Below are 14,549 nucleotides of genomic sequence, written 5' to 3' on the forward strand. Positions count from 1 at the left end.
CCACAGGCAGTGAGCGGAGGGGGGTGCGCTAAAGGGAAACCTGGGAAGCTTCAGCGCGGCCACAGTGACAAGGAAAGGCATTGTTTGGTATTTTTCTGGATCTGCCTCTGTGCTCCTCTGACCTGAGCTCATGCAGGTTTCATTCCAGAGAAACTCCTCCGCATCTCCAGTCCCTGATTCTCACACCTTCTGCCAGAGACGAGGATCAAATGAGTGAAACCGCCTGAAGCCGAGTTGAGTTTGAGTGGTGACCTTTGTTTTTGAGTATCACTGCAGTAACTGAGCAGCTCAGACAAGTGACGATCAGTTGTTGACCCACTGGTCACTTTGTATTGGGTCATCCAATCACAGTCCACATGCCAATGCTTCAGCCTGATTGTTTAATAATCTTGTGGCTTTTGCTTTATACGCTCCAGTAGTTATCATCTTCCTTTCCTTGTCAACCCGTTGTTTTCCATTATCCGTTATATGCCCATCAGTTTCTGGGTTAGTCCATGTTGAGTTTATTGTACTGGCTTCCCTCTCTCTGCAGCTGTGCTTCACCCACTAAAGCAAAGGCATCTGTGATGGTGGCTCCTCTTCTTGCCTCCAGCGTCGGCCGCCTCCTCCAACAATGCTCCGATTCTGTGATCACTGGCAAAAAATATAATGCAAGACAAATGAAGGCCGACAGGCGTCCGACCAGCGTGTTGACGGACGTTTTTGGAATGAGTGGATCATTCAGCGGAGACACAGACAACTACTGTACAGTGTAAAAGTCGTCAGGCTCTGATGAATGGCGGAAGATATTGCAATTTTTCCTCCTTTAACGTGTTTATGCTGCTCTGTGTGTCCCGGTGTCAGTTGAGCTTTATAGGGACTCCTCTGTGGATAGGGACAAGGTGAGGGAGTCAGTGGGTTTAGTGGGTTTCACCTCCCGTAAGCCCAGCAGAGGCAGGCTTAGATGTAGGCCACCAGGGCTGGCATGGGGTCTGCCGGTCCGTTCGAATGTGTGTGTGTGTGTGTGTGTGTGTGTCAGGGGCTTTGCTTGCCAACGGGGAGCGAGTGGAGTGCGGGTAATTCAGGAAGCTCGACCGGGCTATAAAAATGATGAAAAGAAAGACGGTCTTCCTGCTCTGTGGCAGTGGGGAAGGTGGGGGGGCTCAGTGCGAGTTCGGCCATTTTTCGCCCTCTGGGTTTTGCTCTGGTTCCTTTTCAACACATCAAACGCTGCTTTGTTTATTGGATGCAGAAGTTCTGGATCAGACCTGGATTGTGTGTGTGTGTGTGTTTTTTTTCCTTCTCAGCAGGTACCAGAAAGGAATCGGTGCTGAGAACAAGAGATCAGGAGCCTGTACACGTGTTATCCTGCACATGTGCACACTCTCCAGCTCCCACTCTCCCTGCAGCCACTTGTCTCTGGGTTAATAACTAAGCACAGAGGCTTTCATGTGGGGGACTCTGAGGCGGCGTTTCTAGTTAGTTCTCATTTGTCAGCAGCTGCTTCTTGTCTGTCGCTCTCTTTCCCATCAAGACGACGCCGCGTTTCCTTGTTAACCTTCATTTTAACCAGGAAGCCCTGATAGTTAATCCAGAGAGTGATGTATGCACCTCACACACCTCCCAGTACCTGGAGGACAGGGCGATGTCTTTGACTGTCGGTGGGGTCCTGTGGAGAGAGGAAATGTTTTTTTGTGGAAAGTCAGGAGAGGCAGATTGAAGGAGAGATGAAGGCCAGGTGGAACCACACTGAGCCTCCTCTGCCTCATGGCCCGAGGCTGACAGCGTCTTCGTCTCTGTGTGTGTTTGTGAGAAAAAGTTGTGTGTTTTGGAACGACGGGTGTGGAGTCACAATTCTGCTGTCATTTCCCTGGAAAATAAGTAGATAGGAAGTTTGGTAACTTACAGAGTTTACTTATTTGGATATATACTTTTTTTTTCGGGTGTAAAAATATCTGTAAACTTGCAACCTACTTGTTTCTTTAGCAACTTGGGGGCAGCAGAAAAAGTTGTAAACATAACATTGACATATTGCATTGAGAGTATATGAAGATGGAATGACAGCTTCCCTAAAGTGAAACCTAAACATCTTGATCGCCCCCTGGTGTCAGCTTGCAGTACAGGTTGAACGTCACCAAGATGGCAGCACCTCTACTTGGCATATTTTGGCCTGAGTTTTGTACTGTGGGAGGAAGTGAAGATGCGGCGTCCATCTTGATATACAGTCAAAGCAAAACGATAACGAGCCTCAAAAACTGATAACTGAGGGAAACTGTGTCGTTTGGATAAAGAAAATGTGGGTTCATCAATCTTAACATAGAAAACATAAATACTTTAAACTTTCACTTTCCATTTGTGTCACCGTTTGACATCATCAAGAAAAGCTTTGTCCGGTAACTCTCATCTAATGTTTTTCCTCGTCATTGTTAACATTCCAGTGCATTTAAAACTGCCACACAAATTGTGTTAGTGGTTGAAAACAATAAGTGAATAGAGAAGGATGAAAATATCACTGAACCACATTAATATCAGACATCGAAGTTTGACAACGGTGTCTCTAAAGCATCTCTATCAGATTTGTGAAAGTCTCTTTGTGGACCAACAGTCACACATAGCTCCTTTTCTCACTTCCTTCATCTCTGACCTTGTTACGCACACACACACACACACACACACACACACACACACACACACACACACACACACATAAACACACACACACTTCCTGCCTCTAAGCCAGAGTGTTAAATCTCCAGCTTTAGTCGGCGCTGCAGGGACTATACAGTAACATGCGCTGCATCCTAATCAAGACAAAGTTGCTGAAGATTTACTGGGATTTGAGAGCCCATTAGCATGTTGAGGCTATAAAAAAAAACTGCCGGATTTCTCCAAGGGCCTCGCTGTAATACTCAGTGTAACTGACGCAGCACAGATCTAAAGAAAGACAGGGGCAAAAAAAGAAGAAGGGGTTCAGGAAAGATGAAGCGTGAGATGAATAAAAGCAAGAATCAATTGTCTCGGCAGAGGGATGATGAAAAGGGAGAAACTTGAGAGTAGTGAATTACAGTATCTGAGCCGTTGTAGGAGTTTAAACCCTGAGGTGGCTCAGCATTTTTGGATAAATCACACAATTAGACTAGTGCTAGTGTTTTAACATTCACTGTAACTCTGCCATCAAACTCTCTCTATTCCTTTTCCTTCATTTTCTTTTATCTTTTCCCTCAAATCACATTGATTCTCACGGTTTCTCCCTTTTAATGACTAAATATTGCTCCAACTTTGTTAATATTTAATTGTGCCATGGTGGCATACCTCAAGTTTATTTTTTATTTATTTTAATCTGCCAATCATAACACTACATAACAATAGTTCATTATGACAAGTCTGTAGATTTTCATTTCAACCCATCCCACTGTTTCCAGTGATTAGTTCCTGTTCTCTGTTTGAAGACATTTTTTTAAATACTGCAACGAGCTGCTGTGGTTTTTAAACCAGCAGATTATGATGAGGATTCAAAATCCCCATAATCTGCTTTGTTATCAGAAAAGGCATGTAAATCTCACTGCTACAATATATGAGCTTTAATTAGCTTCCAACAGATAAACACAATAAAGAACACTTGTCCTGGATGTATTGTTTGACTTACTCATTTACCGTTAAATGTTCAATCTCTTATCTTGATTTCTTCCTATACTTTTCCCTTCTAACTTTTGTCACCAGCAGAGTTCGTCCAGTGCTGCTATCAGACACAGGCGGACCATTCTTCTGAAGTCATCAACTCAACTTTTTCTGTTGAGGTCTCTATGGAAATAACACCAAAACACAGCTTGGATTAATCCATGCATGGCCACTCAGCCGCTGGCCCACCACTGAACCCACAGCATGCTGCAGGGGGACAGACAACAAGCGCCTGCCAATACAGCACAAACACCAATCAAGCTGATGCCTGACGGGTTATTCAGGCGCTGCCATCAGCCACTTATCAGCTACTCTCACCAGAGCAGGGCCAGACTGGAACAAACCAATCAGAAATGGCTCCTTCCTCGTCTTGTGAACGTTGGAACTGACGCTCCGTGTCATTCGTGGGTTTTTTACCCTGAAAGTTCGGTGTGGTCAGTGTGTTTTTAACGGTCTCCTGAAGCAGAAGCACCTTGAATCGGTGACGCAGGAATCCAAACCTTTCATTCTCGTGCTGTTGGTCACTGGTTCCAATTCTCCTTATTGCCAGCACTTCCCTTTAAGTGTAGTCGTCTCTGTGTCGGTCTCACGATTAAAAATAGTCTCAGTTACAGGTATCATTTGACGTTAGTTCATCTAAGAATCAGTGTTTTTATTTTTTTTTTTTTTTAAAACTTTTTATTTTGGATTTTGAATTTTGAACAGAAAGAAATAAAGAGAAAAAAAGAAAACTAAAAACAAAACAAACATACAACATACTCATGGGTGTAACAGTATATGGTCACATTCTTCTCAATACGTCGAAGTACAGTGTGCGTGTTTTTATTTTTAAATGGAATTATTTAAGTACCTTTACTCATTTACAAAAATCTCACATAGTATTTACCAACCCCAACTTTACAATAGGTAGAGATGTGAAGTTTGTTTGCAAAACTAAATAACAATCCACCTCAAACTGCTGCAAGTGGCTCAGGGGTACAGTGGGTCGTCCACTAGCCTAGACAAGAGTGGTTTGATCCCAGTCAGCTTCTCCAGTCTGCGTGCCAAAGTGTACTTGGGCCATTCACATTGAAAGTGAATGTCACAGTGAATGTGTGGAGAGAATGTGAAACGAAAAGCACAGCATATAGCAGCGCTGTGCGAATGGGTGAGTGGGTGTGAAGCACCTTTGAATGGGCGCTCAGACTTGAAAAGCACTATATACAATAAATTCAGTCCATTTGCCAGTTCATTTAGTTTCGCGAGGGAGCCACATAGCTTATATCACACTGCCAATTAATCTTCATTCGGAGTAATGGGGATGGTCCTGCTGTAAGGTTTTTACGAGTTTACTGGTGGAGACAGTTAAGGCTGATTTCATGTCCTGTTATTACTCAATCATGTTAAACAAGGACACAGTGTGGAGATATGATGCTTATGGGTTCGTCTTTCACAAATAAAGAACGCATCAGGAGGTTGACCGGGTCAGACGTGTTGGCAACAGCTGGAAGATGTCATGTCCAGGTGAGGGGTGACATCTTAGTAGAGGAATCTTATCACCAAAAGCTCTCGAATCTCCTTGTCTTTCAAGCTGACATCTTCGTTAGTGTCTTATACGTTTCATCCTGAGAATTTTTAATTATTTAACCTTCTTGTAGTTTTGTTAGAATCGTCATCAACACAAGGAGGTTGGTGGTAAAAGTCTGAAAAGTAGTTTACGGACACATCTGTATCCATGATGCTCTTCCCCTGCAGCCAAGCTTTCTGCCTCCACTATGCTCAGGACCTGGAGAATGACTTCATGAGGACATTGAATGAAAGTATGAGTGGACGTATGCACAGGAGCACAGAAGAAATTACATTTGTGTAGATATAACCAGACCGACTGACAGATGCTATTATATAAAAGCTCAACAAGTGCAGCATTCACTCACTGGACGTGAAGAAAACCTTGTGAGCACATCTGTGACTATTTTCGACATCTGCACCACATCCCAAAATATGACTGTGATTCAGAGGGTAGAGGAAGTGTCCCAAACAGACCTCAACCAGCAGCTCCCAGCTGAACAAGCAAGACGGGCCAGCTTACATTTCAGCCGCCTTTATTGCATCATCGGATGGAGGCAATATTAGGCTAAAATTTCACATTTCATCTCGCGTTTTGTTTTCTTTAACCCTCCACCCATTTGACTTTTTCTCCTCCAACACTGATCAAAGCCATAAAAGTGCTTAAAAGGCATCAGAAAAATTGCATCAGTTAAAAACTTGATATGTCCTGGAGCGTGAATTGATAAGTCGGGATTTGAGGAGCTGTTTTGAAAGTGGGAACGGATGTGGAGGGGGCGAAGCACCGATGGGACGATCAACACATGAAAGTTTAATTCACATGTGAGGACCAGTAAAACAGCGAGGGATGATAAATTCATAAAGATTCAGGGATGTTTCTGCTGTTGAGAGGATGTTTGTGACAACTTGATGGTGAATTGACAAAATATGCGACATTTCTCACAGTGACTGTCCCAGGGTATCAGTTCAAAACTCAACCGAGTACAAGAGAAACGTCTGGGTTTTACCACCATATACCCAGAAAAGGCAGGAAGGCTGTCATATCATTCTAAGAACGCTTCTGACAAGGCCCACTGAGGCTGCTGTCGTGGTTTATGGTGTCCCAATGGTCTTTAGATGCTCTTAAGTCTCATACTTGGTGTTTTATTTTGCTTCTTGTCTCTATTTTGGGGGCTGAGATGTAGCTCCAGACACGCATTATCTCTCTGAACCGAGTATATCTGGACGGGGTAGTAACTTCCACGTCAGATTAAATTCACCCAGGGCAGTTTAAACACCGATCCCACCAAGTAGCAGCAGTGTCCGAGCAACCGCGTTTAACCAGGACGCAATCTGACCGGAACGAGAGGCCACGTCTGCCTCGTTAGTTTTGATAAGACGAAATGCCTGCAGGGCTCGTCTCCTCTCAGAGGCGGCCTGTCAGTGGTGATGCAGAACCTCAAGTCTCTGGGAGCAGGAAATGCTGCTGCCAGGATCCTGACAAGACCCCCTTGTTGCTCCGCCGAAGATTTGTTCAACTTTATCTCGAAGAAGGGAGGGAAGGACTCAAGTGGAATTCCTTCTCCTCACTGAATGCTCCGAAAGTCCGAAAAAGTTTTCCTGATATTTTCCATAGTATGTGAGAATGCAAATTTCGGAGTCAGGTGCTCCTGAACTTTTCCACTGAGTCCCGAGTAAAATATCCACAAAGTGTTGAGGAGGAGACGAGGAGATTTCCGAGCTTCCTATTCACGTCTGTTTCCTTTTCATTTAGTTTGTGACTTACACCACCATTTGTGCATAATTGATATTAAAACAGTTTTTAATAAGACCTTGCCATCATCTTGCTTCTCATCGGACAGACAGGAAACAAGCAGTTATTTTTGAGGCTTTAACAAAAAGGACTGTCGTCAATTTGAAAGAATGAGCCTCTCTCCATCGACCGCAGCCTGGGTCACACAAGGTGAACAGATACGGAGGTTTACTCTGCAGGTTGGCTCTGTTTACACACTTGGTGTAGCAGGAAACTGTTTCATATAATCTCTGCCATGATCCTTGTGGCTAAATTCCACTAAAACCTAAACCACCATGTCACAGCCATGGTCCAATATGAGCGGTCAGACAGCCAGACAGGCTTTAAACAAATCCCTCACGCTTTTATTCTTTTATTCTAACCTCAGGCCGTGTAAATACATTTAAATCTGCTATCTAGATCAGCTATCTTATCAAAGCACTATGTGAAAAATAGCATGTGCGTGTATAGCAAACAACAGGGTAGTTGTTTTCCTTGGTAATGGATCAAACCAGGAAGTGCAACCTCCGGCATGAGGAAGAAGAGATTTCCCTTGTGTGCGTGATGTTGGCTTTTTTCAAACTTGTTATTCAATCAAACCCAGTGGTCTCTTGATTGTATTCCTACCTGGCTTTTAGATTTCAATTATTACAACAGTTAGAAAGTGGTGACCTGGCTGGCCGACGGCCTCTCGGATTCCTCTTGGCCACTCTACTGAAGGGGATTGTTTATGCTGCGGAGGCTGCGGCCGCTCACTGGATGTGCAGTGGGCGTCTGGCCAACCCCGTAGCCCGCAGAGACGGGCCCGCTCCAGACCTCCCTGTCCTGTCAGCTGACCAAGTTTCCCAGGGTCCCCCAATCCGAAAGGCCATCTGAGTCAACCTCTGCAAACACACACGGAGGAGAAGCTGGGGGGGAAGTGTTTAGATTCGTACCGAGCGGCCCAAAACATTAGCGGCTAAACAACAATTAGAAAAGTAATGAAAGTCAAAGTGTGTGGTTTTAAATCGTGACAGCGAGGTCTCGACACAAAGAGGAGAGAACGCTTCTGAGTCTTTAGCATTGTCTAAGCTTGTTTTAATTACTTCACATCCCCTATGTGTGTGTTTGTGTGTGTGTGGGTGGGTGTGTGTATGTTTTCCATGCTGTAGGTCCTCCTCACATGGGGCCTCGTCAGCAGAAGTTGACTCAGCACGAGTAGGAGTCATTAGAGAAAAGTTTGCTCTACCTCGAGGAACAGCCTCTCAGCGTCTCCTGGAGGCAAAGCTTACCGGGGCCTGACGCCTTGCGTTGCAGAAAGATTTCCCCCTTTGCTCGGAACTGTTAAAGTGTGGGAGTGTGTGGGAGGTGGGGGGGGGCAGGAACAGAATTCCCTCTGAGTCTTGGATCGTAGCGATGAGTTTGAGCCGGAAGGAGCCACTAGAACTGACTCTCTGACAGGTTTGATAGAGTTCAGATGGAGACGAGCAAGTAGCTGTAATAGCTTAGAGGATTTTATTTGATCTAGAGTCAGATGATTTTCACACTTAAATTGTGCCTTTATTTGTTTTTCTAAAAAAGTGAGTTTAAATTCAAAAAGCTGATGAGAAAGTCAATACTTATACTTCACCCTATAATGACAACAATCCCAGTTTCAAGCTTGGGACACACAACATGGCCGACTTTCATGCTTGACATGTTAACCACTGTCCTTCAGAGGGGTTTGACTGTTTCCATGGGACAGTGCCAGGCTAGCTGTTTCCCTCCATTCCCAGTCTTTATGCTAAGCTAAGATAACAGCTTCTTGGCTCCTGGCTTCGTATTGACTGCAGCAAGCGATTGAGTGTTGGCTTTTTTCAAAATGTCAGAGTACTGAGAGTAAAATACTTTAGCGTGGTTTGGCTTTGGGTTTAGTTAAGTTAATCAAAATAGCCAAACTACTCCGTATACTGATGCTACTCATACCTAGCTGATAGAAGGAAATTGAATTTAGATGGTTATTGAGCTTGAACGTCACTGCTTGAATGTAACTGCTGTTAAATCTATTTTTAACGTGGCTGTGGTACATCTGAGACATCCAGACAAACCTGTAAGAAAGCATACATCACACGTTCTGGGGGGATTTTACACACCACCACTGTTTGCCCCACCTTTCCCTTTATAAAGTCTTTCTTCTTCACTTCCCTTGTGTCTCATCTTCTGTTGAAGAGCTCACACACTGAGGCCCCACTGTAGCAAGGGACCCATTCATGAGGCCGGGCGAGAGCGAAAGGGAAACACAAAGAGCTCCCCACACAGCGGAGAAGGCTGTGAGCTCAGCCCTGACCCCTGAAGGATGTGTGTGGGACGCACCCAGACGCACTGGCCCCGCCGACTCGGGGCCCGGGCTCCTCCCACCGCTGGACTTGACCTTTCGCTAAACTCACACGGCTTCCAAAACAACCTCGAAATAAGACCTACAGCTGTCAATAGCCAACGCAAGAGAGACAAGAGGGAATGACATATAGAGTCTGAATGTTTATCGACCGCTGCCAGCTGAAAACCTCCGCAGAGCTTCTCCCATGTTAAATGTTGGCGAGCAGCGTGGAGCTTCAAAACGCTGGAGCCAAACAGTGTGAGTTCAACAGCTAGCAAACCAGCCGCTGGAAGCACCGGTGAAAGACACATCATCGACTTGAACTCGCTGCCCTCGGCCGTAAATTAAAGCATAATATTCTGAAGATTTCTGGAGACCTCAGGAGGTTATTTTTTTATTGCTCATGGCTTTTCTTGCTGATGGGAAGCCAATTGCTTTAATATCTCCTGAAGGGATAGTTCACCCCAAAATGAAAATTCCAACATTATCTTTTCACCATTATGCCTATGGAGGGGCGGGTGAAGAGTTTGAGTCCACAAATCACTTTTGGGGTTTCATGGTTAAACAGCGTTGCCGCCAAATCCGATATAATTGAAGTAAATGGCGACCACTTCCTCAAACGTCAAGAAAACTGAAAAACAATTAATAATAATGCCTCCATTCTGCTCCTGTGGTGTCACCCAATTGTCAGTAAGCCCCGACATTCATATTCGACTCCAAAAAGCCTAATTGACACCATGTCCAATCCTCCATCGGATGAGTAGATAATAGGTGAATTTTCATTTTTGGGTGAATTATCCCTTTAATATTTCCACGCCAAGACATGTTTGAAACCATTTGGCATTTGAAAGAGTTTTTTTTTTTATTTCACTCTGTCTGTCTTGTGCTTCCAGTGCTGGACCAGCTCCTCATGGAGCTTCACCGCTTCCTGCTCATCCTGGACAAGGAGACACTGAGCGGGAACGCCACCGTCCAGAAGGGCCTGCTCGCCGACATCCTCCACTCCTACAGGGCCTCCAACGGTAAGGAGGGAGAACTCAGAATCGTAGATTGCTGAACAAAGAGTGGGTGGTACTTTAAATCTATGTGCAGCATTTGCACAGTGCGACAAAAAAAGAGGTTTCCTTTATTAAAAAACTGTGGATTAGCCTATAAACTCTCCGGCTTAGTTTACTAAAGATGAATTATCATCTGGAAAACATCCACTGTATCAAGTGAGCTCTACTGATGTGTGCCAGACCAGTCAGTTAAGTATGAGGACTGACTCACGGCATGAATTCCCAACTTTTAAAACTTTGGCAGTGAAGAAATAAAAGGAAAAGACACTGGTTAAAGTCCTGGTTCTCACTTCAAACAGATTTTTGGTGAATATTCTAAAAGAAATTAGATGTATGTACTGACACACGTGACTCAAAACCAAACCAGGGTATCGCAGGGGAAGTTTGAAAACAGACCTGGTCATGTTATGAAGTGTATGTGAGGAAAATAACATTCGAGGAAGAGAAAGTCGGTCCTTCTTGTTTAGAATTTATCGGTATATGTATATTTAAATGTTTTGAAAGAAACAAGAACAATGTTGGTGTCAACAATAATGTTTTATTTTAGCAAATTAAACCTCTAGCAGTGTAATTATATTCCAAATTGCACAAAATTAGTAAATACAAATAAACTGAGAACAGACTGTGACTGCTTATATCCAAGTAAAGGGTTCAAAGGTCAAAGGCACTTCTGATTTTCCCAGACTTTTATATAACCAGATTTATCTTTTTTATTGGAAGACAATCTCATTCCTTGAAGTGATAAAATCTTGCCTGCTCTGTGTTATGAGCTGACGTTCACCTCCCGTGAAGGCTGCAGAATATCTGAGAGTTACCGTGGAATTCCACCTCTACGGCACAAGAGTACATGTGTGTATTTTATTACATTTACGTACTGGGGCGGCACAGTGGTGCAGCGGTTAACACTGTGTGCCTCACAACAAAAGCATTTGAATGCCGGTCTCACCTTTGTACATTCTTCCCATGTCTGGTTACGTTTTCTTGCTTCCTCTATTGCAGTGAGATTACATGACAGTTACATAGGTTGAGGTTTAAGGCCAAAAAATGGTAAACCATTCAAAAGCTCTACCTCTCAGCGCCTCATGTAACATGTGGCGATGCCCTGCGTCCCACACAATTCAATGAACTCACATCCTTGGCAGTTATAATGCAATTTCTGAGAGAAGCTATTAAACAACCCGCTCTGGTATTATTTTAAAACTCCCAGAAACCACCATGTAATAATGATATATTCTCAAACTTGTATTCACTAATACATTTGGGGGCTTTTATCCCATTTCGGTTGCTTAATACCACTTTGCGGTGAATGACTTAAACATCTCTACCTCCCTTGTGAGATTAAATTTTTTTATTCTGTGAATGATTGTGGTTCTAGGTTTGTGTTTACAAGCTGGGTTAGATCCAACCGAGTGCCTCCTGCTCCATCATCGAGTGATGCATGGATTGTTAGCGTATCCTGTCAAACAGCTAATGACACGTTTATTTTTCTAACTCACTGGCTCTAATGGTCAACATGAAAATGGGCCAACTGCCGGTGAGCTGATGGGATTTATGGAGCCTGGGAGTCAGTGAGTTAAACAGGGAACCAGTCGGACACTGGTGATCATCCGCTACTGGATTTACAATGAATGGCGACAATGAGTGACACAGACGTTTACATGGACATAAATATTCTTATAATAACTCAATTAAGACAACAGTCAGAATAAGACACTGCAAAGTCGCACTTGGAATAAGCAATAAGCTAATTAAGACATAGCGAGTAAAACACATTACACAGTACTAAACACATAGTAATCCAAATAATGCTTTATTCTGAAAAAGGTCAATGGTCGTATAATTGGTGTAAATGTAAACGTAGTCACTGTTGCTCCCTCAGAAACCCTAACTTGGTGTAATCGTACAGAAAAGACCTGACCCGAGATCTTTAGCAGTGTCATAACAGCAGCCTACAGGATATTTGAGTGTGAGAGACAACGTTTAGCTTCTTCTTTCTCCACCAGTCACACTTAAACACACAAAAGCAGTCATGCTTTTCCATGTTCAGCTCCTGGACCTGTCTCTGCATACTTCCTCCTCTCTGGCTCCAAGCTGTATCATTTTTCCGAAGCTGCATTTATCCTCTGGGGGATGCTCACTTCCTTTGAGAAGCACTTTATAAATAGCATTTCATCTCTGTCTCCCCCCCCCCCCCTAAAATCTGGTTTCACTGTACAGGCAAAACATTGTTTCACTCTGCTGTTGTTTGATTTCACCACACGATATTTATTTCAAAGGGAAGGCCTTCTCTAGAGTATCACCCAAGGTTAGGGTTTTGTTTGATTTCCTCTCAGGACACAAACTTTGTCAGCTAAAATATTTGAGTCGGTGAAACAACCCTTCCTCAAAAAACATTGCTCCAGCTCCAGAACAGGTTTCAGTGACCGGCTGGATTCTGCTTGGCTAAAAGTGCCGGGTTCACTCCTTGAGAAGAGGAAATCATTCAAACTGTTAAGGCCACTATGCCTTTGCCAGCTTATAATCATTCCACCATTTTAGGACCCGACATTAAACCAAACACAGCACATTTCTCACTGAGCTGACTTCAGCACGTATGCATCACACGGGGTTTTATCATCTCCACTTATTTGCTGAGTGATACGATTGTTAACACTGACCTGTAAATATTTACATTAGACACGACTCCTCTGACCATGTAAAGCACTTCATTTCCTACTCACTGGGCTTCTATTGCAATCACAGGAAACACCAACTATAAATATGTAATAATAATAATACTTATCTCTGATTTTTACGACTATAAAACTGAAAATTTGATTGGATAAATAGAATGTGTTGCCTTTGGACCAATCCTGGTTCTTGTTTGTAGCTCTTTGGTAAAAGCGTAAACTCTTTGGACGTCTATACGTGGATCAGGTTCAGGAGCTCCACTGTTTCATCGTACGATATTCTAAAATCTTCAAACATGGACGTTGTACAGTGCCCTATCTGTGTTTTCTGACTAATGCCTGATGAATGCCCGCCACGGTGAGAGTGGGTGTCAATAATGGGCCCATCTGTCTGCACAATGGGCCACTTGTTTGGGTGAAGCTCTCCTTTAATCCTGCTCTTTTGACAAACATGACGAAAGTTTGTTTGGCACTAAGGTGGAGGCAGATTTCTCCATCGGTGCTTAAAGTAGATTATTTTGGAAGCAAATTACCCAAAATACCCCTGTTCTACTTGGGACTGTAGTTGGTTCTCTGTGTTGAGTATTGGGGGGGGGGGGGGTCTGTCCCAATGCTATTTAGGACCACCTCAGTATGTCATTATTTTAAGGAGACCTATTGTAACTCGAGTCCCAGCAACAGTGCGCTTGCTGACCATCCTACAATCCAGAGGGTTCTGGGAGTCAAGGATACTTTAATGAGTCGGGGAAAACCCTGATGTTTCAACAGCTGGGTCCTCACCTGTCCAGGCTTTCCACAGAGACAGCAGTTCTCTTCTGTTCCTCAGCTTTAATGATTCTTCGACCAGAGAATTGTGCAACGGCCAAAGCAGCGCAGCCATTTAAACAACTATATACGGTATATTGTTATATACTGTACATATTAGTCTACTATTTATTTGGTGACATTTAAGAGGCTATTTCTTGTTTCCTGAGTTCACCCGGATGTCAGTATTTGTGGTAAAAACTGTAAAGTAAGGTCAGCTGTTAACCACATTTCCTTTCCCCACTCAGGTGCTGACGAGGAGTACATCTACATGAACAAAGTGACTGTTGGTGGCAGGGACAAAGACGACAAAGGTGTGAGTTTCAAAAGGTTCCTCTCTGAAGTGTGAGATCTACAAAGAAAAACAGTTTATACTTCTTATTGAAAACACAGGCCGGGCGTATTAAAGCATTATCTTAGCAGTAGTCATAGCAGTGGCTTCTTCAGTCATTGCTGTGCTTGCAAGCAGAATTCAACACACTCCAAAAAATAATCAAGGGGAGTGATTTGTTTACACTCAAACTAAGTATATTTTTGAAGTAATTTGATACGCTTACATCAATTTAGCTAGAGAATTAATACTGTAATGTAAAATTTGTATAATTTTTTATTTCAGATTTATTTAGCTTTGGACTTTATTATTAAAGACGTTTAATGTGGAAAGACAACTCGGAATAAAACCCGTAAAAAAAAACAAGAAAAGACTCAAA

The 14,549-nt window shown here is 43.4% G+C and overlaps 1 protein-coding gene across 2 annotated transcripts in view; it reads left to right on the forward strand.

Annotated features, from left to right (window-relative positions):
• afap1l2 (actin filament associated protein 1-like 2) overlaps positions 1–14,549 on the forward strand; it is a 35,165-nt gene that overhangs the window by 2,150 nt on the left and 18,466 nt on the right. For both annotated transcript variants that reach the window (XM_053413941.1, XM_053413940.1), the window contains exons 2-3: positions 10,202–10,330; positions 14,088–14,153. In XM_053413941.1, coding sequence (XP_053269916.1) covers positions 10,202–10,330; positions 14,088–14,153 — 195 coding nt within the window. The remainder of the gene's footprint in view (positions 1–10,201; positions 10,331–14,087; positions 14,154–14,549) is intronic.

This window comes from Pleuronectes platessa, chromosome 21 (genome assembly GCF_947347685.1).
Source record: "Pleuronectes platessa chromosome 21, fPlePla1.1, whole genome shotgun sequence".
Taxonomy (NCBI): domain Eukaryota; kingdom Metazoa; phylum Chordata; class Actinopteri; order Pleuronectiformes; family Pleuronectidae; genus Pleuronectes; species Pleuronectes platessa.